Source organism: Pelodiscus sinensis, chromosome 13, assembly GCF_049634645.1.
Source record: "Pelodiscus sinensis isolate JC-2024 chromosome 13, ASM4963464v1, whole genome shotgun sequence".
NCBI lineage: Eukaryota > Metazoa > Chordata > Testudines > Trionychidae > Pelodiscus > Pelodiscus sinensis.
Genome location: NC_134723.1, coordinates 40,678,285 through 40,698,887, shown reverse-complemented (window position 1 = coordinate 40,698,887; position 20,603 = coordinate 40,678,285). Strand labels below are relative to the sequence as shown.

The 20,603-nt window shown below is 40.7% G+C and overlaps 2 protein-coding genes across 8 annotated transcripts in view; both read right to left on the bottom strand.

Annotated features, from left to right (window-relative positions):
* Positions 1-14,314, bottom strand: part of FMR1NB (FMR1 neighbor) — a 114,121-nt gene extending 99,807 nt beyond the window's left edge. For 3 of the 4 annotated variants that reach the window (XR_012906947.1, XR_012906948.1, XM_075941074.1), the window contains exons 1-6: positions 12,390-14,314; positions 11,121-11,198; positions 8,474-8,581; positions 7,658-7,771; positions 4,803-4,943; positions 2,664-2,760 (exon numbers count right to left, since the gene is read on the bottom strand). Coding sequence is in view for 2 of the 4 variants with exons in the window: in XM_075941074.1 (XP_075797189.1) it covers positions 2,664-2,760; positions 4,803-4,943; positions 7,658-7,771; positions 8,474-8,581; positions 11,121-11,196 (536 nt within the window). In the remaining 2 variants the exon portion in view is untranslated. The remainder of the gene's footprint in view (positions 1-2,663; positions 2,761-4,802; positions 4,944-7,657; positions 7,772-8,473; positions 8,582-11,120; positions 11,199-12,389) is intronic. The other variant, XM_075941076.1, reaches the window with a different exon arrangement.
* A 118-nt stretch (positions 14,315-14,432) lies between these two features.
* FMR1 (fragile X messenger ribonucleoprotein 1) overlaps positions 14,433-20,603 on the bottom strand; it is a 52,249-nt gene continuing 46,078 nt past the window's right edge. For 3 of the 4 annotated variants that reach the window (XM_075941071.1, XM_075941072.1, XM_025178829.2), the window contains 2 exons: positions 19,722-19,804; positions 14,433-16,977 (listed from right to left, as the gene is read on the bottom strand). In XM_075941071.1, coding sequence (XP_075797186.1) covers positions 16,816-16,977; positions 19,722-19,804 — 245 coding nt within the window. In that variant the 3' untranslated portion in view covers positions 14,433-16,815. The remainder of the gene's footprint in view (positions 16,978-19,721; positions 19,805-20,603) is intronic. The other variant, XM_075941073.1, reaches the window with a different exon arrangement.

Sequence of the window (20,603 nt, the reverse complement as noted above, 5' to 3'; positions counted from 1 at the left end):
CTGTCAACCATTTCTAGACAAACAGAAGCTAGGGACACCATTCCTACACATCCTGGCTAATAGCCATTGATGGACCTAACCTCTATGAATCTATCTAGCTCTTTTTTAACCCTGTTCAAGTCCTAGCCTTCACCACATCCTCTGGCAAGGAGTTCCACAGGTTAACTGGGCACCGAGTGAAAAAAACCTTCCTTTTGTTTGTTTTAAGTCAAGCATGAGCAACAAAAACCCATTGACTACAGAGACTAAATATAACATTGACTAGAATAAGGCATACTGCGAACAAGTGCTCAGCCTGTCCCTTAGTTATTCCAATGCTGAGCATCTCCTAAGTAGACAACAAATCATCTCTAACTATGCCCAAGTGTATGGTGGTTTGGAGATATGGCAGGAGCTAAAAAAACTACCAGAAATGTAGTGACTTGAGCTACAACTGGACCAGAGGTGAAGACAAGTGTGCAAAAAAAGAAATTCCACCCCTCTCTCAGGCCTGTAGATACAAAGGTCAGTGGATGCAGAACTGGTGCACGTTCTGTTGTGCAAAAGGGCCTAATTTGTAGTGACTGCACTGGGGTGCAGAACCCCTCTGCGATGAGAAACTCAGCTCTGCATCAGTTCTGTACATACTTGCTTACTGGGAGATTTGAGACGGGCCTACAAGAAGCCTGGTGTTTCTGGTGACTCCACAGTCTGATGCTCTAAGTGTTTTGCCAACAGTAACAGAAGCCAATGTTTTGTAGCTTTTGAACATCATAACTCCCAGCCCATCAGCTACATTACGAACAGCATGAATGTTGCATGCAGGATTTCATGGATAACTGTTCTGCCATCTCTGTTGGATGTTGATGCAGCCATCAGGAATACCTCCCAGGTACCAGGGTTTGGTCCTTAGCAGAATGTCTGCCAAGGTCCCCTCCTGTATCAGCCGCCTTATTAAAACTACCAAAACTCTATCAAAAGTTACTATATTATAAGTTTGCTTCTTTCCTAGAATTCCAATATAGAACACTGGAAATTAAACCCATTTAGCATCTGGTTAATCACCGCATTACAAAAGCCCTCTTAGCAAAAGAAGCTATCTTCCTAGTAAAACTGTATAACGAACCCCGCTCCACACACACAAAAATGAGCATTCACACATTAATGTGAGTTCTCGCAAAAAGAACAAACATTAATTCATTTTCAAGCCACTTTTTAAAGATCATTTTATGCTAATTCTTTGTTTCCTGTTTTCAGAGGCCCTGACAGCACAGCATGGCTCTCTTCATTCTGAACATCAGCTGTTGAGCACCATGTAAGTTGTAATGTGGCAATTGGCACAGCAGGAATTGTCTCAATGTGGGACTCTCCATCTGGCGAGCCACTGCATTGGCGGGAGCCACATGCATTGGCATGTGCAGATATGTGTACACACGTGGACATGCCCACACACAACCTCCTGGTACATTTTAATATAGCAAATTGCACACTCGGAAAACATTGTTAAAAAATAGCAGTTCTGTCACCTTAACTGAGTTATTTGTGTTCTATGAAGAATTATACACTCAATATCAATGTCTGCCTTAGGAAAATAAACCTGTCCCCATTATTATAACAGCATATATATTCTGAATAACAACATAACAGCAATACTGTAAGGCAGTCAAATAATACTCCATGTTTCAGGCATTCCTGATCCACAATGCATGTCATTGTCTGTGCAGTAGCCATATTTCTGTCATAAGTAACATCACCATTTTGCTGACGTATCTGCTAAGATTGGGGTGAAAGAAAAGGTTTTTGCCTCTCTCTGCTGGTGACTGGAGAGATGGGGTAAATATGGGGGCATTTTCTTGTTTCCTTTCACTTTCTGATATATTCCAAAGTGTGATCAATTGCTCTTGTCATGGAGGGAACATTTCCTCCTCTCTTTCACTGCTCCTTCTGAGTTCGCTCTGGATCTAGGATACCTGTCAGTGGACATCATATTGGACCACCATGTAGACGCAAGCTCATGTTAGGTTGGGCAAGTGCTCGGTAGGTTATCAGGGCTATTATTTGTGTCCTCACTCCTGTTGGTGCTAGGGATAAATAAATATAAATATAAAAATAAATACCGGAGGGATGACAGACTCTCTGAAAGGAAGAGGTGGGTGGTGCCCACGCAATGTTGGTTCCCGGCATCCTAATAAATCAGATCAGATTAGAACTCAGTTCCTGTCAGAATTTAGCTGAGATCACGATCCAGGACTCAATTCCAGTCACTGGTAGAGCTAGAGGTCAAAACTTTTCCTTTCACCCCAGTCTTAGCAGATACTTCACGGAGTTCCTTGCAGGCAGAGCTCTATGACTACTTAAAGCCTCCTTAAGGTAAACAGATTTCTGTACCAATGTATGGATTTCACAAGAACGGAGGGCACAGGACTGCAAGGCTCCAAATATGGGGGTTTGGAAGGGGAGACCAGCTATATGGATAATATCTGGAATGTATTACCTCAACTTTGTCCAAGTCAGATTCTTTTTATTCTTATAGGGGTTTTTAAAAAATTGTGTCTATTTAATAGATTCGAGAGCTTTCTGTCCTCTTTCCCTTACTGGCTTTAAGCAAGTCTACTGTCCACAATTCTTCGTTACCGCTGGAGTGTGATATGCATCTTGTTCAGTGTCACACAATACATTCTTACCTCCCCTGTAAATATGTACAGCAGAAAAGTGGCAGACACCCCAAAATAATCATTCCTGCTATTCCGATTCCAAACAGTCGCAATGTCAGCTGGATTTCTGTTGGTTCAATAGAAGTATATATTAAATATTATGTGTGATCTAGACTCAAGCACTGATGCAACAAAGAAAACCACATCTAAGAAAGCCAGATGTGTTTAACTAGTCCTATTGAATGAGCAATATAATCAGATGTTAGAAATAAGGCCAGACTCAGATCAAAGCTGATCAGAATCCAGATGCCACAGATACTTGTTAAGTTTAGATGGATGCCTCAGGTTTTATTTTGAAGTAACTTGTGTGCACCCAGAGCCTGAATAGAAGTCCCCCTTTAAAAGTCTCTTAACTTGGGCACCTCACAATTAAGACACATAAGTCACCAGTAAGTCATGAAAATATAGGCTGCTGTTCCAATTCAGAAGCATCTCCCACAGTTTGTACAGTGGATTGTTGAGAGCCTCTCAATCAAGCTGTAAACCATTTCAAATCAGCAGCACATACAGGACTCTTTAGCTCCAACACTTATGGCCACCTCTGCTAGACATGACCCTTCACCTACTGGTGTCGCTAGCTTTTGCAACATTTTCTTAAGGCTTAAGCCTGTTACCATTAAAGTCAATAGCAAATCTCCCTAGATCAAGCCCTTGAATCCCGTATAGAAACGTGAGTGCCCTAAATCTAATATCTGTTAATTGTTTGTCATTTGTCAACAGATTGTTATGATATACACAGCTTGTGTTCCCAGAGCCATAAGGCTATGTTTACACTACACACAGAAGCTTGACACTGCTGCAGTTGATCTTCTGTGGTTTGATTTAGCGGGTCTACAATAGACCTGCTAAATCAAACTCAAAGGGTGCCCTCGTCGGTGCCGGTACTCCTGTTCCTTATGAGCATTTGCTTGTCGACCTCCCACTATGTGGATGGCACGGAAACCTGATTTAAGATACGTCAACTCCAGCTACACAATTAATGTAGCTGGAGTTGCATATCTTAAATCAACCTTCTGCTGTAGTGTAGACCAGGCCCAAGTGTATGTTCTTTTGACATATATTGAACGTCCTAGAGTATTCACATAGCAGCAGGACAGGGTGGCAAGAAGCCCCAGAGAGCAAAAGGAGGGTGGCAGTGGCCTTGTCAGCACCCCTGAATCACCCTCCAGAGGTCATCTGTGACCTCCCCCCATCACAACCAGAACTGGACACAGTATTCCATCAGCGGTTACACTAATGACAAATACAGAGCAGCGGCATAACCTCTCTAGTTTCTCAATATTCCCATTTGTATTTCGACTGGTTTATACATTAAATCTTTTGGCAGCAGTGTTACACCAAGAGCTCAAGTTCAGCTAATGAACCTTCAGTCTTTTTCAGACTGCTTTCAAGAACAGAGTCCCCTCTCCTGCAAATATGGTCTGCATTCTTTGTTCTTAGATCTTACATATGGTCGCGTTAAAACACCCATTATTTGCTTCTGCCCAGCTTATCAAGCAAATGCAGATCATTCTGTATCAGTGATTTGACCTCTCTCTTACATTATGCGTAGGGCTGTCAAGCGATTAAAAAATGTAATCATGATTAATCATGTGCACATCCTCTTTGAAATGCTGTGACGGCATTTCAATGGGGCAGCGCTGCATGGAGACCGGGATCAGCTGGGGATTTCCACAGAGCAGTGCATTAAGGAGCCTGAGATCAGCTGTTGCAAAGCACCTTTGAAGCGCAGGAGTGGCACTAAATGGGGCTTTGCAATGCGGAGCCAGGAATCAGCCGGGCACTCCAGCTGATCCCTGGCTCCCCTTGTGCTGCCCCTTTGAGGTGCCGGAATGGCATTTCAAAAGGGGCAGCGCAGCATTAATGCCTGCGATTAACACATTAAAAAAATTAATGTGTTAATCCTGTCCTGCATTAATTGCAGGCATTAACGCAGGTCACTTGACAGCCCTAATTACATGCAACCAGGACAACAAGCTATAGGTTACCTATCTGAGTTGATACACTGAAAAGATAAGGGAATAAACAGTACAAAATGACAGGATCTGAGCAGATGATGCATTTGGTTAAAGAGAATTCTGCAATAGTTCACAGGACAAGCTTACTCACTGTCTTTGAGCGGGGCGTAGCACTTGAGTTGACTGCTTTTTTTGGAAGAGTGACAACATCTATTTTTCAGACAAGTGGTCTCGTTAATATTGTCTCCTGCATGGCAAGCGACTACTGTTTGATCTTCTTTGGGACGACACGCTTTCAAAAATTAAATAAAGCATGAGGTTTTAGTTCTAAGAACAATGCTCCATCCAATAAATACATAATAATGATAATTTATTTAATAACTATACATTTGCATATTTTATAATGCTATGATAATTATATATATTCAGCATGTTCTGATGGGATGCATATTCAAGGGACTGGTATAACCAATTTCCATAAATGATGAATTTTTGGATATGGAATATTCACTTCATATGAGAAGTAAGCTTCTTGGGGCAGGTGCCATCTCTTTGTTCTGTATTTGTACAGCTCCTAGCACAACGTGGTACTGGCCCATAATTAGGATTTGTAGGCACTGTGTGATAATAAATAATAACAAATAACAATTAAAGCTAAAAAGAAGCTTAGATCATACAACCTAAGACACCTGGAAAGAACTGCTGATGTTTCAAGAACAGAAACATTAATAACGTATTTAAGAAAAGTATAGTCTAAATAGCATGGGGTATGTCTACACTACAGGATAAGGTTGAATTAAGATATGCGACTTCAGCTATGTTAATTGCCTAGCTGAAGTCAAAGTACCTTAACTTAACTTTAGCACTGTCTACACTGCAGGAAGTCAAAGGGAGAACACTCTCTCTTCAACTTCCCTTACTCCTCCTGGAAACAGGACTACCGGTATCAACTGGCATACCCCTTTTAGTTCAAATTGGCGTGTCTTCACTAGACCCACTAGACATCAGCAATTTCAATCTTCTCTGTAGTGTAGATGTACCCACAGTGTTGTGTTTGTCTATTTTTAAAAATTTTGAAAAATAACCAGGAAATTAGATTTAACTTTCTGATCAGAGATCTTCTCAAATAAAAAGACACGCAAAAACCCTAACAGTTTTAATTCTAACTTATGGCTTTCTGAAAGACTAACAACTTAGTAGGCTGCACCTACTATATTTCTCTATGCATGACAGTTACATGTGTATGCACCTAGTGGGAAGTCATTTTCTAAATGACTAAGAAAACCTAAGAAAATATTATCCAAGTAGCTACAGTAATATTAGAAACATTTCTAAAATTTGCTGTTTCATAATAGATTTAGACAGAAACTCTGTATAAAAGTATAAATGTATAAAATATTTATGAATAAGGGGGCATCTCCAACTATTGGCCATTTACTTTTCTATAAAACTTCTATTTTCAGTGTTCAAGAAAATAACCATATATTCCCCCAAAAGCATAGAGTCTTTCACATAGAAGAGTTAGATACCAAAGTAAATATTAGAAATTGTTGAAGTGCGAGTGGGAAAAATGGGGCTTTCAGTTAAACTGCAACTCCATACCTTCCCTTAGACATATGACACAGCAGTTATGGGATATGATATAGATCCTGCTTAATTCATTTATACTGCATCCTAGATCCTCTATCCATTGAAGTCAATGGCAAATGGCCAATTTGGTCAAATAGTACAGAATCAGGCATTTTAATTGGTTACTCTGTGGGGATAGATCTTCAGATGGTGTAAATTGTTGCAGCTCCAGGAACTTTCGATGAGGTTTGCAGATTGACCCCCCCCCCCCCAAATGAGGATCTGAGTAACTATAGTTCTCCTCATACTTATTTCCCCTTTTCTTATTGCTCTCATTTGTCATAGGCCAGGTCTACACTAAAGGGGAAAGTCGACTTAAGATATGCAACTCCAACTATGTTAATTACATAGCTGGAGTCAACGTACCTTCAATTATGTTTGTGCACCATCCACACAGTGGGAGGTCGACAGAAGCACTCTCTCCCTTCAACTTCCCTTACTCCCCACAAGGGACAGGACTAACAGCGCCAATGGAGATGCCCTCTCAGTTCAAATTAGCGGGTCTTCACTAGAATAATGGGGCATCTCCAACTAGCTTGCGTTTACTTTTCTGTAAAACTTGTATTTTCAGTGTTTAAAAAAATAACTGTATGTTCCCCAAAAACAGATTCTTTCACATAAAAGAGTTAGATATCAAAATACATATTAGAAATTGTTGAAGGGGGAGTGGGAAGAACGGGGTTGCCGCAATCGATCTTCCGCATAGAATAGACGTGGCCATAAGGAATTCCTCTTGCATTCCGTGCACATCTGAAAGTCCCATATTGAAATCAAAGGAGTCCTGGCTGAGTGAAGACTGCAGAATCAGACCTTTTATCATCAAGCATCGTGGGGTCCATGTTTATAGGAATATTCCTGGATAAAGGCCATCACTCTTTCCTTTCACACACTACTCAGCAAGTGTTTAGCATTACATAGCATGAATGCAGGCTGTCTTCACTATAAATCCAAGACACTTCCCAAAAAACTTGGGACTTAGACGAAGAATTTTTTCCTCAGGACTGACTTCCATTTGCGCAGATCGGTTTCTTTTTGCGCGATGAAAGAGTGGGGAATGGGAAGACTTACAACGCATCAGTTTCTACAAGTGTCAACAACTTTAGTGCAGAACGGACTTATAGCAGGGACGCCCTGTACAACACTGCATACATGAATATAACATGTTACGAAAGACCTTAAAGCAGGCAACAATTGTGAAACAATGGCAGCAAATCTATGGTCCAAATGTGGATATAAAGGAACATGGAGACAATGCCACTTTTAATGGAGCCTGCTAAATTATATTGTAACCAAGTTTTACAGAACGGGTTAATCTTTCAAAACAATCGGTGCAGGTAAAAAGAGGGAGAACAATGCACTGACCACATCAACACTTACTTACTGGATTGAAGAAATTGAACAGAGATTCTGATATATCTTCCAGCTTTGTTTTAGGTTTGTTGGGTGCCACTTCGCTTCTTTTTACAATATGCTGACTTGGTGAAGCCAAACCTGAAAGCTCATAATGACTAGCTCATTACTATCAAAATATCCATAATTAATTACATGCAATGACATGTTCATACTGGTTATCTTTTATTACAAAGGCATTTATAGTTATGAATTGTGCATACTGATAGCTAACAGAATTAAGTATAAATGTCATTTTTGACTGTATTCAATTATATTACTTCAATTTGCTTCATGAACCAAGATGAACAAAGAATTATAGCTGTGAAATTTAAATATACTAAAGAATCCTTTCAACTAGAAATTGTCAAGATCGAAAGCATGACCATTTATATACAAATTGTAGATTACTTAAAAACAGGACCAGATAACTATGTATGTAGGTCCTTCTCATTATTTAAATAAAGCCCTTCAAAGCCTCAGAATCTTATTGTACACTGTACCCACAGATCATATGAACCAATCTCTGTCCCCACAGAATTCACACTTTTATTAGCTGTGTCTATACTTATTACTAGATCAGCACAGCTGCAATCAATGCAGCATCTCGATTTATCTGGTCTGGTAAAGACTCGCTAAGCCGATGGCAGAGCGCTCGTTGATTTCCATACTCCAGCTTCCTGAGAAGTCTAAGTTGGCAGTATAGTGTCTCTTGTCTATGCAGTGCAGTGTAGACAGCATTATAAGTCTACCTAAGTTACACCAACTTCAGTTACATAACTCACTTAACTTACATTAACTTACTTTGGGCAAGAGGCTGGACTTGATGACGTCCTGAGGTCTCTTCCCCCTCTATGATTCTACACAACTGAAGTAGTGTAACTAAGGTTGATTTACAGATGTGGTGTAGACCTGCCCAAAGGTAGGGGGAAGGAAATATCCTTACAATACACATTTAACAAGCAGTGAAATGAAGCAAAGAGAAATTGCTAAGGCCACACAGGAAATCTATGACAAAGAAAAGAGTTGAATCCAGACTGCCTATGCCTCAGGCCAGTGCCTTCACCCCAAGACAATTCTCTTTCTAGGTACAACAAAGGTAATAATTGAAAAGGAAGAAATTAACTATGCAATATGGCAAAGGCAATCTCAAGAACAGATGGATTAAAAGGAGAGGTGGTGAAACCTGAGAAACAAAACATCACGAAGCCTCAGGACTCAAGAGTCAACACAAGTTTGAGTTCAAGCATCTCATAGCTGAGATACTAGTGGCAGACATTGCGGAAATGTTGTCTGGCTAGCAGTCATCTTATTTTATAATAAAATTTGCAGAAATTTCTTGGAAAAACTGTGACGTTATATGCCACAGAAGAGGATAAGATCCTACTACTGCTATCAGCTTATGGAGTTACTCCTTTAATCGAGTTGCATGGACAATTGTTTATACTGCTGATGGACCTGGTCAAGCCCAGATTTCCCCTTCTTCTGGAGAGCAATCCAATCCTTCCGTACTAAGAACAGAGAGGGCTGCAAAGCTGAAACTACCCTGCACACAAGCAGATAGATCCCTACATGAATACAAAATGTGTATCTGCAGCCAATTCGTGATCTGCAAAAATGACCCGTGCATATCCACAGATTTGTAGGGTTTTCTATATAAAGTTTGGAGCCGCATCAGCCCATGATCTGCAGAATCAGTCCCAGGATATCTGCATTTGTAGCCAGAGATGTGGATATAAAGCAGATATCTGCAGATTGGCAAGGCTCTAGACACAAACAGAGCTCATACCGTGGAGATTCTGAACATTTGCATCCTTGGCTGGTTGTATACCCTAGACTCTTAGGACCTGACGGCTAATTTCCCTCTAATTTGCATGGCTGCACAACTTCCCATTAAGCCCCATGCAGGGGCTCAGGGCGGCAGGGAGGAGAAATACTTCTCCCCAAACCCTGAAGCTGTCCCGACCACGGGAAAGGAGGCTCCTCTGGTTGGCCCCAGCACAAAGCAGCTGGGGCAGAGAGATCCTTCCCTCAGCCTCAGCACGGAGCTGCTGCAGCTGGAGCAGCTTTATGCTGGAGCCAGTGGGGAAATAGCCAGCTGGATCCTAAGTGGGGGCCACAGGGCTCTGTGTGCCCCCCCAACCTGTGCACTGGGTTTGCGCTCCCATTGGCCAATGGTAGCTGGGGCTGATGCTTGTGGGCGAGAGTGGTGCACCACAGAGCCTCATGACCAACCCTCAGGAGCCAGACCTGGCCACTTTCGGGGTGCAACATGGTGTCCTGGGACAGGAAGGCACCAGGCAGCCCGCTTTAGCTCAGCTAAGCCTCAGCCCCAGCTCCCTACCCCACTCTGAGCCCTCCCTCCCAACCCGGAGCCATCTCCTTCACTCTAAACTTCTCATACCAGGCCCCATCCCAAAACACACTAACCCAGTCCAGAGCCTGTACCCTCTCCTGCATCCCAACCCCTCTCCTTCACCCCAACCACCAAGTCTGAGTCTCCCACCCATACCTGGAGTCTCCTTTTGCATCCCAAAGTCCTCAACCCCAGGCCCACCCCAGAGCCCTCAGACCCACCTCCCCATACCCCAACTAACCCGCCTCAACCTGCAGCCCCCTCCTGTATTCTGAATTCCTTGGATCCACCCTCCAGTTTGGAGCCCCCTCCTCCACCCAAGCCCCTCCTCCCCAGACACATTTTAGAGCCCACCACTCCCCCCCTCCTGCCTTCCAACTACTTGCAGCAGCCTGGAATCCCCATTTAGAGACAAACCCCCATGTAGAGCCCTCAACTCTACCCCTAGGCCTCACCCCCTACTCGTGAGCAGAATGACTTGATATGTGATGTCACCTCCATATTGGTGCACATTTCCCCTCAGCTTAGAGCCACTTCCCACAAGCAAAACGTGCAGCCAGTGTGGTGTGACATCACAAAAAGCAACGGGTCAAATGTGAGCGTGGATCCCTCATATGTGTAGGGTTGTGTTACACGTTTGACATGACAAGGGTTGCTACTGTTCATACTGCCTGACAACTTGGCCTGCCAAAAGGCCCCTTCTACACTGTGGAGGCACCAAATATGTCCCTTCTTACTTGGTTTTCTGGCTCTCCCAATTCCACCCATTGCAAAATGGGAACAATGTCTTTAAGGTGGAAAAATCTATGAAAAAAGCCAAAATTCAATACTAGGTAAAAGCTAATAGACAGCTGTTTCCCATCTAAAGCCTGGACAGACAGGCAAAAGAGATGGGCTACAATTTGGGGAAATACTTCATTTTTAAAAAAAAATAAATCTAGCTGCGGTATGCTGTGTAATTTGAAACACTGGAATTTCAATAGCACTTGGTATATTACAGCCAAAAATAATGTTGATGAGCTGCCATCTTTATCTTCCCAATAGTAAAATTACTAGCTAGCTCTATTAAAATACTTTTCTCTTTGTAATACTCACTTGGACTGATGCTAGGAACCACCACCAAAATCACATAGTTTCCCCAAAACAGAGTGCCAGTCACCATTTGCATCATTACTGCAATAAATCAGATTTATAGGTCCATTTAAGTCATTCTACCTCAAAAGACCTTTTGAATTTTTCCTTGTTGTAGGCTTGTAAAAATAAAGCATAGGAAGTAGGACAGAGAGCAACAGAAGAACGAATATCTTCCTCCATTAAAGAAACAAAACCAAAGTGTCTCCAAAATCAGATGGTTTCACAAGTGACTAGAAATGTTGGGTGTTTAATGTGAGACACCTTAAAAGAGGTCTGATTTTCAGAGGGAGGGCAGGACACTGAGTTTTTGGAAAATGGACGTCCATTGAGGGAGACTCAGGTTGGATGTCTAAAATTGATACCCCCATTTTTAAAAATCTTAAGAGTTTTAGTACATGTTTAGGGGCCAAGGCTGGAAAACGTAATGGTGTTGAGATTTTAGTCAAGTCAGTTCAGTTCTTCAAGCTCAAGATAGGGAGATCTGGTCCGAATATGAGGTGCTTTTGGATGAGAACAGAACTCTCTCTGTCCTACCTAGTCATGAAAGGTCTCAGGGGCACGTCAACAGTTAGTTTGTCTGGGTATCTCTAGACAATATTTTTCTTCCCCAACTCCTTGGCAGGATTCTACCTATTTCCACCCCCACCCCCTCCCGGCTGATGGCTCACTTTCACTTTAGCTTTTAAAGCATGCTGGCATCCTAAGGAGGAAAGGCACATGATGATTATTTCCATTGTGGTAAAACCTAGGAGTTCCAGTTGGGGGGGGATCAGGACTCCATTTTGCTAGGTGCTGTACAAACTTACATAAAAGATGGCATTTTATCCATTTTGAAGGGGGACTTTCTTTTGAGAGATAATGGAAACCCCATGGAGAAGTGCTCTCCGCTGCTTAAAGAGAAAAACACTTGTGCATTGGGATGGATTAATATTGTAGAATACTATGGAAACACTTAAAATTGTAGGGGGACAGTTTCTGGAAGCTTAGTAAAAAATTCCACCAAGAGTAGTGTTTGAATTCTTCACTGTGGGACAGATCAGGAAAAAGTGTCAAAAGTGAATTGACAGCTGTAACCTTCATGAAAGTATAATGGAAGCTTCAGGACAGAAGGGAAAGTAAAGTAAAGTATTTCCCGAGATTGATGTCAGAGAACAGGAACAAATAGCAAGAAGACAGTGGAGGAAAATTCCTGATTTCTCCGCAATAGACATATCCCTGCTCCCTATCTACCTTCTTTGTAGTCATTATAGCAGAAACAGGAGTCTTTGTGCAGGTATAATCACAGCAAAGCTGTCCAGGAAGGGGAGGAAGGATAGCAAGGCAGCAAAGTCTGTAACAATAGGAACCTCTGTTACCAATGGGATAGGTCACAATAGAAATCACACTGGTGATAGCTTTGCCCCAGACTGTTTGTCAGGAAAGGGGAAAAGTCAAGTGAGTTGTGAAATACAGAATCTTCTTCCCCCCCCAAAAGCTAGTACCAACTAAAACAGAGTATGTTATGGAGTTCTAATAACTTAAGATCACTTCTTTCCCTGTGCTAGACCTACAGGTACAGGCCTTATCTCCCCTCCTTCTCGTAGTACCAACATGGGAAACAGGAGGGCATAATCTTATACTTCTGACTTCATTGTAAAGATACAAAATCTGAGCACTCCCACACTGATGTATCAGTGAAGAGATGAACTAAACCACAAATCCTTCTCTATTTTCTAAAGCACTCTGATTTAAAATGCCTTTCTGGAGGCTATGATTTTAGGAGTTTCACCGTGGGCTGTAGCATTAGGGAAATCGGGCTTACCTGAAAACATCCTTTCTTTGTGTAAAAAGGTCCACAGACCATTTACATTACTGCAGCTTGCTTGATGCTTGGTGATAGCTTGATCTGTCAGTCACTGACATCAGCTCAAGTTCCCTTCAATTGAGAAAACTTTCATGGCCAGATGAATTCAAATCTACTTTCTTAAATACAGACTGGTCACCAGCCCCACCAAACTGACCAACAGAGAGAGATCCATTTCTGGGTATTTGGGCCATTCCGTTAAGCTGACTTCTGCCAGTCAAATCCTCCCATCTTTTCATCTCCACTGGTGTGGATAGGACACTTTGCTCCATCCAGAACAGGAAAATCATTGTGTTCCATCTGGTGAACCCTGTGTTCTCTTTTTCTGGCATCCATTCCTATATCAGTTCTTTAGCGTACAAATCCCCGCCCACAAGATCTGTCCTGGGAGAGAGAAATACATTTCTTTCCCTAAAAGCCAATGCTGCTATCATGATTTTGTACTGACATCCTAGGGAGCACATGCAAGATCAAAAAGTAATCCTCAAAGATGGGGAAAAGAGCCACTTTTAGGAACTCATTTAGTTGGGCCTGTTAGTCTGTTTTTCTAAGGCTAGAAAGAAGTTGGGGAGGATGAAAATACTTTGAAGTAGAAAAAATAAATGGTGGGCCAGGAGGACCCTTGTGGTTTTCCACTTCTTCCACCTCAGGGCTGCTGTCCTGCTTATCGCTCCATAGTCATCTGCTGAGGGAAGGAAATGGAGGTGAATGGGATAATCTGCAACAGAGACTGGGAAACACACTGCACATTTGGGCATGGCCACCCATCGCAGCAGCTAGGGATGACAGCCTGATACTTTTCCAATCTTTTAAATGTAGCAGGAAATCAGTCTTCCTAAATTACATCATCACAGACTGCACAAGGAATAGAACTACAGTTTGCCTGGGACAGTTGCAGACCCCTTAAGCATAATTTCAGAATACTCTGGAGTACTCTTCCCTAAATCTGATTTGGACTGCTGGCCTGCCTCCCTAAACAGAGAATTCCCTTTGTATGGGGTATGTCTGTGCAAGCCCAGAGCACTCAGAATATCCCTAGTGACTGGGAGCAATTAATCTGCCAGGCTGCGCTCCATGAGGCTAAACAGGGGAACTGAAAATTGAGAATTATCCGCCAAGATGCACACAGTGATGGTGAGCAGGAGAGCAGTGTTAATTTTATTCATTTACTTCCTCCTGGAATTGTGCTAAGGGAGGTGGGGTGGGAAGATAAAGGGGAGTGAGATAGAGAAAAATCTCCTATTTTACTAGGTTTATCATGAGCAATGACCAGAACATTTATCCTCCTTGAGGAGGCTACACAAACTCTCTAACCTCCCTCCCAACAAAGAGTGATTTTTCTCCTAATTTTTGAAGATACATTTGTTATTTTAGAGGGTTGTTGTTTAATCCTACTTGATCTTAAATCTTTGGCACCATTCACAAATACCTTTCACTGTTTAAAAAAAAACTTTATTTTTTAAAATAATTTTAATTCATTAGACCATACTTTATAAGTTACCAGTAGGATCTGAACCCAAGCATCAGACATGTTGCACTTTCAAGCTTTGTAACAATGCATGATTTTTCAAAATAAAATTCACATTTAGATTTACAAATTGTTTTTGAAATTTACTAACTTAAAAAAAACATTGGAATTTGAATTGAAAGGGATACAATGTTTAACTTCAGCAACAGAAATACTGTAAAATAAGCCATTACCCAAAATGCATTTGAAAATTGAATGTGATTAACCTATCAAATTGAAGTTTTAGTAATTAATCATTTACATATAACCTAGTTAGCACCTTATTCAACTCAGCCTTTGAGTGTAAAAAATATAGTGCATATTGTAATAACTCAACATGTATTGTACCATTTCACCTACAAGGTTCTTTTTTTGTTAAGCATTATTTGCCAATGTTTGAAAACTGGTAACATTTCAGAAGCTTTCTACAATATGTGGAACAATTACTATAGTTAAAGTTTAACAGAGAAATACAGGCTCTCTCTACTTATAAGCTGACTGTTTTTAAAAGCAATCATTTATAAGGATTGCATCAACATCAGTTAGCAGAGGAAGATCAAACTTTATTGAAACTGCTTGCATACAAAATATATTGCACTATAACCAAACAAATGTCAACATAAAATCCAATCTGTTGTAGCTAATATGTACAGAGAATATTGCCCAAGAGCAGTTACATTACAAGGTCAGTCTACCTTGGTTAATTATCTACAGTATTTTAAACCAAACAGTTTACAGATGATGTGTGCAAGGTACCAATTTCTGTTTTCAAATATTATACATTCCCAAAATAAATAACTAGAAATGAACATTAATGTTTGGCAATACTTTTTAAGACATTTTTATGTGTGTTAAATCATGTGCAGTTTGTTGCCATTTTTATATGCGTACTTGTATGCAAGGAAAAACAGTGGAATGAAAAAAGCAAAGAAACGAAACTCACAAAATACATCAGAGGCAAGGTCGTGTTTGTACAGTTCTGTACATAATCAGTGGCACTCCTATTGGAGTAATTTCAATAAAAATAGAACAGATTAAAATGAGGGTCCTCACACAGTTTTACCCAGTAAATTTAATTCATGATCAGAAATAAAGAGAAAAAAAGTACGTTTAATTCCCCCTTTATGTTCCCTGACTCCTTCCAAACGTTCTTGTGCTACAGACCTTGTACCTCAAAAATTATGAATTTGTCCTGCCTCCAATGTAGCTACTCTACAGCTACCTTACTCCCTGTAGAGAACAGGGTATCATGTGTGGGAATGTTCTTTTTATCTCCCTTGAGATACGTTTCAAATTAAAATTTTAAACAATTTCAAAACTTTTGGGAGGATGAAGAAAGGTTATCATTTTTTAATTGGTCATCTGGCCAAAAAGCAGGCACACATTACTAGCTTGTGAACAAGTTACATTTGTTCCCTCAGTAAAAATGAATTTTTAGTTTCCCAGAAAGGGAATTCTTTTTAAACTTCGTGTACTGTCTACAAAAAAAATTACACCCCTGTCTCAGTAACACTATTTGCCAAATCTTCAGTGCAAAAGAAATTTCCTATTCTTATAACTGCCTAACCTGATGCTTATGTAAGGAAAAAATTATGGAAAGCATGCATTCTTCTATAAAGTACTAATGTCTGACAAGGTTTGCTACATATATTTTACATTTAGTGTTTCCAACTCATCTTCCCTGATTTCTGCATCCAAATATAATATTCCTACCTGCCAAGATATAAAAAAGGCACAGATCATACAACTTTTTTTTTTTTTTGCTAATGAAAATGACAATTGTTACATCACACATATTTCAGGGTCCACTAAAATACTGAAAAAGTGGACCAAAACGTCAACTGACACAGGACATAAAACGACATAGCATTTCATGAAGAACTTGTAAGTTAGATTGAAAACAGAAGCCCAATTTATTACTGCAAACACTATTTATTACGAAAATTGAAATTGAGCAGTGATTTTGACCCAATGCGTTAAAATGGTACAACTGAACAAAAAGTATACCAATGCACAGCTCAGTATTTTTAAAACAAACAAAAATAATCTTTCATTGTTTGAAGTGCACAATGTACTTGAAAGCATTTTTCAGAAGTTCAGATATTTTTATGCAAATATTTGTATAACTTCTTATTCTGAAAACAACTGCATACTGCTGATGTTAAAAAAGGCTAACAGAACTTTTATGTTCATTTCATGCCCTGCGCCATTTTGCCTACTATTTGTCTTTGGCCTAACAAGTTTCTCTAATGTGGAATAAGAATCACTGAAACAGTATAGGAAATATGACTTTAGAATTATGCAGTTTAGGGTACTCCATTCACCAATGGTTGCTGACCATCCCCGCTGTCCGATTTCTCTTTCTTCTGATTACGATCTTTACCCGTGCGCAGCCGACTACCTTCATTGGAGGTATTCTGTAACGTTTTAGTGTGGACACTCCTTTCATTATTGCAGTCAATTCTAATCTGAAACAAGTTACAGTTATATAAAGCATACCCTTTAAATATTGCAGTTAACTGTTAAAAGGAAGCAGTAGCAAATAATTTAGATGCCATCTTTAAAATTTTATTTGAAAAGAAGCTAGCTTTATTAAATGTATGAATTTTTTTTACAAATATTATAGTGAATGCTTATTACTCATACACAATATATACATTTAATTAAATAGTGAAATGTTCAACACTGTAATATACCATATAAGTGCAGGAGAACCAGAAAGTAAAACTGATCAGTCTACTATAATTTTATTTTTCACGCAGACCTGAAATGTATATACAGGCAGTCCCCGGGTTACGTACAAGATAGGGACTGTAGGTTTGTTCTTAAGTTGAATCTGTATGTAAGTCGGAACTGGCGTCCAGATTCAGCCGCTGCTGAAACTGATCAGTTTCAACAGCGGCTGAATCTGGATGCCAGTTCTGACTTACATACAGATTCAACTTAAGAACCCCAGGCATCCCCAAGTCAGCTGCTGCTGAAACTGATCAGCGGCTGATTCCAGGAAGCCCGGGGCAGGGGCTTCCTGTAGTCAGCCACTGGTCAGTTTCAGCAGCGGCTGTCTTGGGAACACCTGGGGCAGAGCAGCTGGGGTGCTGCCGGGTTGGTCCAGTAGCGCCCAGAGCGGCGCTACGGGACCAACCGGCAGCGCCCCAGCTGCTGTACCACAGGCGTCCGGAGCAAAGCCGCGGAGCACGGGGGCAGCGGGACAGCCCAGACGCGTCGTGGCTGTCCTGCTGCCCTCGGGCTCCGTGGCTTTGCTCTGCTTTGCCCCCCGTCCCCCTGGTCTGCAGACCAGGGGGACGGGGGGCAAAGCAGAGCAAAGCCGCGGAGCACGCGGGCAGCGGACAGCCCTTTCCGCTGCCCGCGTGTTCCGCCCCTTTGCTTCCTCTCCCTGGTCTGCTGGAGACCAGGGAGAGGGAGGGCCCCGTTCATAACTGCGGATCCGACATAAGTCGGATCCGCGTAACTCGGGGACTGCCTGTACGTATCAAAAGATTTTAAACTTGTTTCAGTTTTAATAAATCAAGATATTCCTAGTCATAAAGAAGTATGTTTGAATATCAACATTGCAAAACCATGATGCAACTATAGTAACAAATCAAAATCTACTATGCCCCCCTCTGCCAAGATTGAATTTAAACTAAAAGTATTGTGGCTTTTGGTGTGGGCAAGAAGAATTATGTTTTAAATGTAAAATCTGTAACTAAATAATAATGTACCTTTCAAAAAAAACATTACACATTAACAGAGCCTTGCACATATGAAATTTGTATCTGAATCCATATATGTATCTGCAAAAATGAGCCACTAATATTCGCATTCACATCTGAGGCTGTGGCTACATGAAGGCGTTTGCAAATGTGCAGGGTTCTAGATACAAAATTTGTATCCACATTTATAGCTGCAAAAATAAGCTGCAGATATCCACATCCCCATCTGCAGGTGCAGATACACAGGGCTCTACATATTAAATTACTGGCTAATCAAGAGGTAAATATTGAAGTTACAGCAACATCCCGTAACACTTACTTTATTAGAGTATCATCTCATCAGCTCTCAGAAGAGTGAAAACTCCTGATACGCTGATAAAATGGAGGCTTTTTACCTGTAACTAGTTGTTACTCAAGATGTGTGGTCCCTATCTGTATTCCACATATGGGTACACATTTGCACAGCATGCTTGAATCTTGAGATATCTAGCAAGTATTGTGTATTGATACACATGTACATACTTGTTCTCCTCATACTCTGGACTGAGGGTATAAATGATAGTGTGGACTGGCATTGCTTCAGTTTATCTTCTCACTGCAAATCTATTCATGATCCACCACAGAGGGGATGGAGGGAAGGTAGTGGAATTAACCTCCATTTCCTATTCTCTCCGTGATGCTGGGATGGATCGTTTGATAATTGCCCTGTTCTATTTATTCCCTTTGAAGTACCTGTCATTGGCCAGGATACCGGGCTAGAGGGACCACTGGTTTAACTCAGTATGGCTCTTCTTATTTTCTTGTTTCAGTGAAGGAACTAATACTCATTGATTACAGGGTTCTAATAGAAATAATGGTTAGGTTTGGCAATTTGAGGAAAAAAGGCCAGATTAGTCACTCAGTTTTAACAATTCTATTCAATTTATCAATAGTCTCAACTATAAAAGGTTTCGTTATAAAAGTTTCATATTTGCTGTACTATGGAGCGAGATCTACATGTATCTACAAGGCTCTCACACCAAGTTAACACTACGTAGATCTACACTGCCACAGTCGATCTTTTGGAGTTCAATTTAGCGGATCTAGTGAAAATCCACTAATTCGAAATGACAGGGTGCGCCCCGCCCCCATCAGCGCCAGTATTCCTGCTCCTCACAAGGAATAAGAGAAACTGATGGGAGCTTTTGCTCCTGTCAACCTCCTGCTGGGTGGACGGCATGAAAACATGATTTAATATTTACGTAATTAATGTAGCTGGAGTTGCATATTTTAAGTCGACTTTCCTCGTTAGTGGAGACCTGGACTCACATATCAAGACATGATGATTAAATACACCAACGTTCTTGGAAACTTGTCTTGGGAATAGGAAATCAATTAAACGTTCAGTGGAAGGTGACTTATTACCCGCAGTTTGAAGCAGGATGATGTTTGTACGCTGGCATTGGGTATGTCTTTACATTATACAGAATTTATTCATAGATTTAACAAAAGACATTTACCTGAAGCGATCCATCTGCTGTTTTCCCTTTAGATTCTCTTGAGTTACGCTGACGGTTATCTGTTCGTGACTGTTCATCATTTCCTATAAAGATAATATAATATTCAGCAAAGTTGCTGCTCGTCATTGATTTTAAAATTGCCCGATTCTTCTTTAAGCAGTTAACATTTATATAGTCAGTATGGAGTTAATTTAAAGCTAAATAGCATCAGAAATATTCTCATTTCTTCAATAAAGTAGAGCAGAAGTTCTCAAACTATGTCCATCAGTGATTCACAGAATCTTCTATTGGGGGCCTTAGAATGGAACAAAGAACCATGCTGGGATTTAAAAAGTGATCCACAGAATGAGAAAGATGAAGAATCAATTTTTATAGAGTATTACATATTTAACATCTTCTACTGACTGCTTATGTATTTTCCAAGCTCTGCTTTATCGGTCTCAAATATTTGTGGCATAATTCCCTGTTCTCAATATGTCAAAATAAGCAAAAAGTAGCCTATGGAAAAGAAATAAGAATCTCTCTAAAGACATTGAATTGTAAATTATGGAACATAATCAGAATGCTAAGTTTATTAAATACTATTTAAAAGTGAGAACTGGAGTTAAAATTTAGACTTCAAGCTTGGTTCTCAGATTTCACTCCCATAATTCTTTTCTACTGCACATATAAATTACAACCCTAAGTTTTAGTCACACAATATAAAAAGACAAGATGGGTGTAGAGCAATTTTAGAAGGGCGAGATATTCTAAGAATTTGGTAAGTAGTCAGGGGCTGTACTCTTCTACAATATTAATGGAGGGGGTACAGATTCTGGAATGGAGCTTGGGTACAGGAGGGAGTTGTGGATTGGGGTGCACAAAGGTTTGGGTACAGGAGAG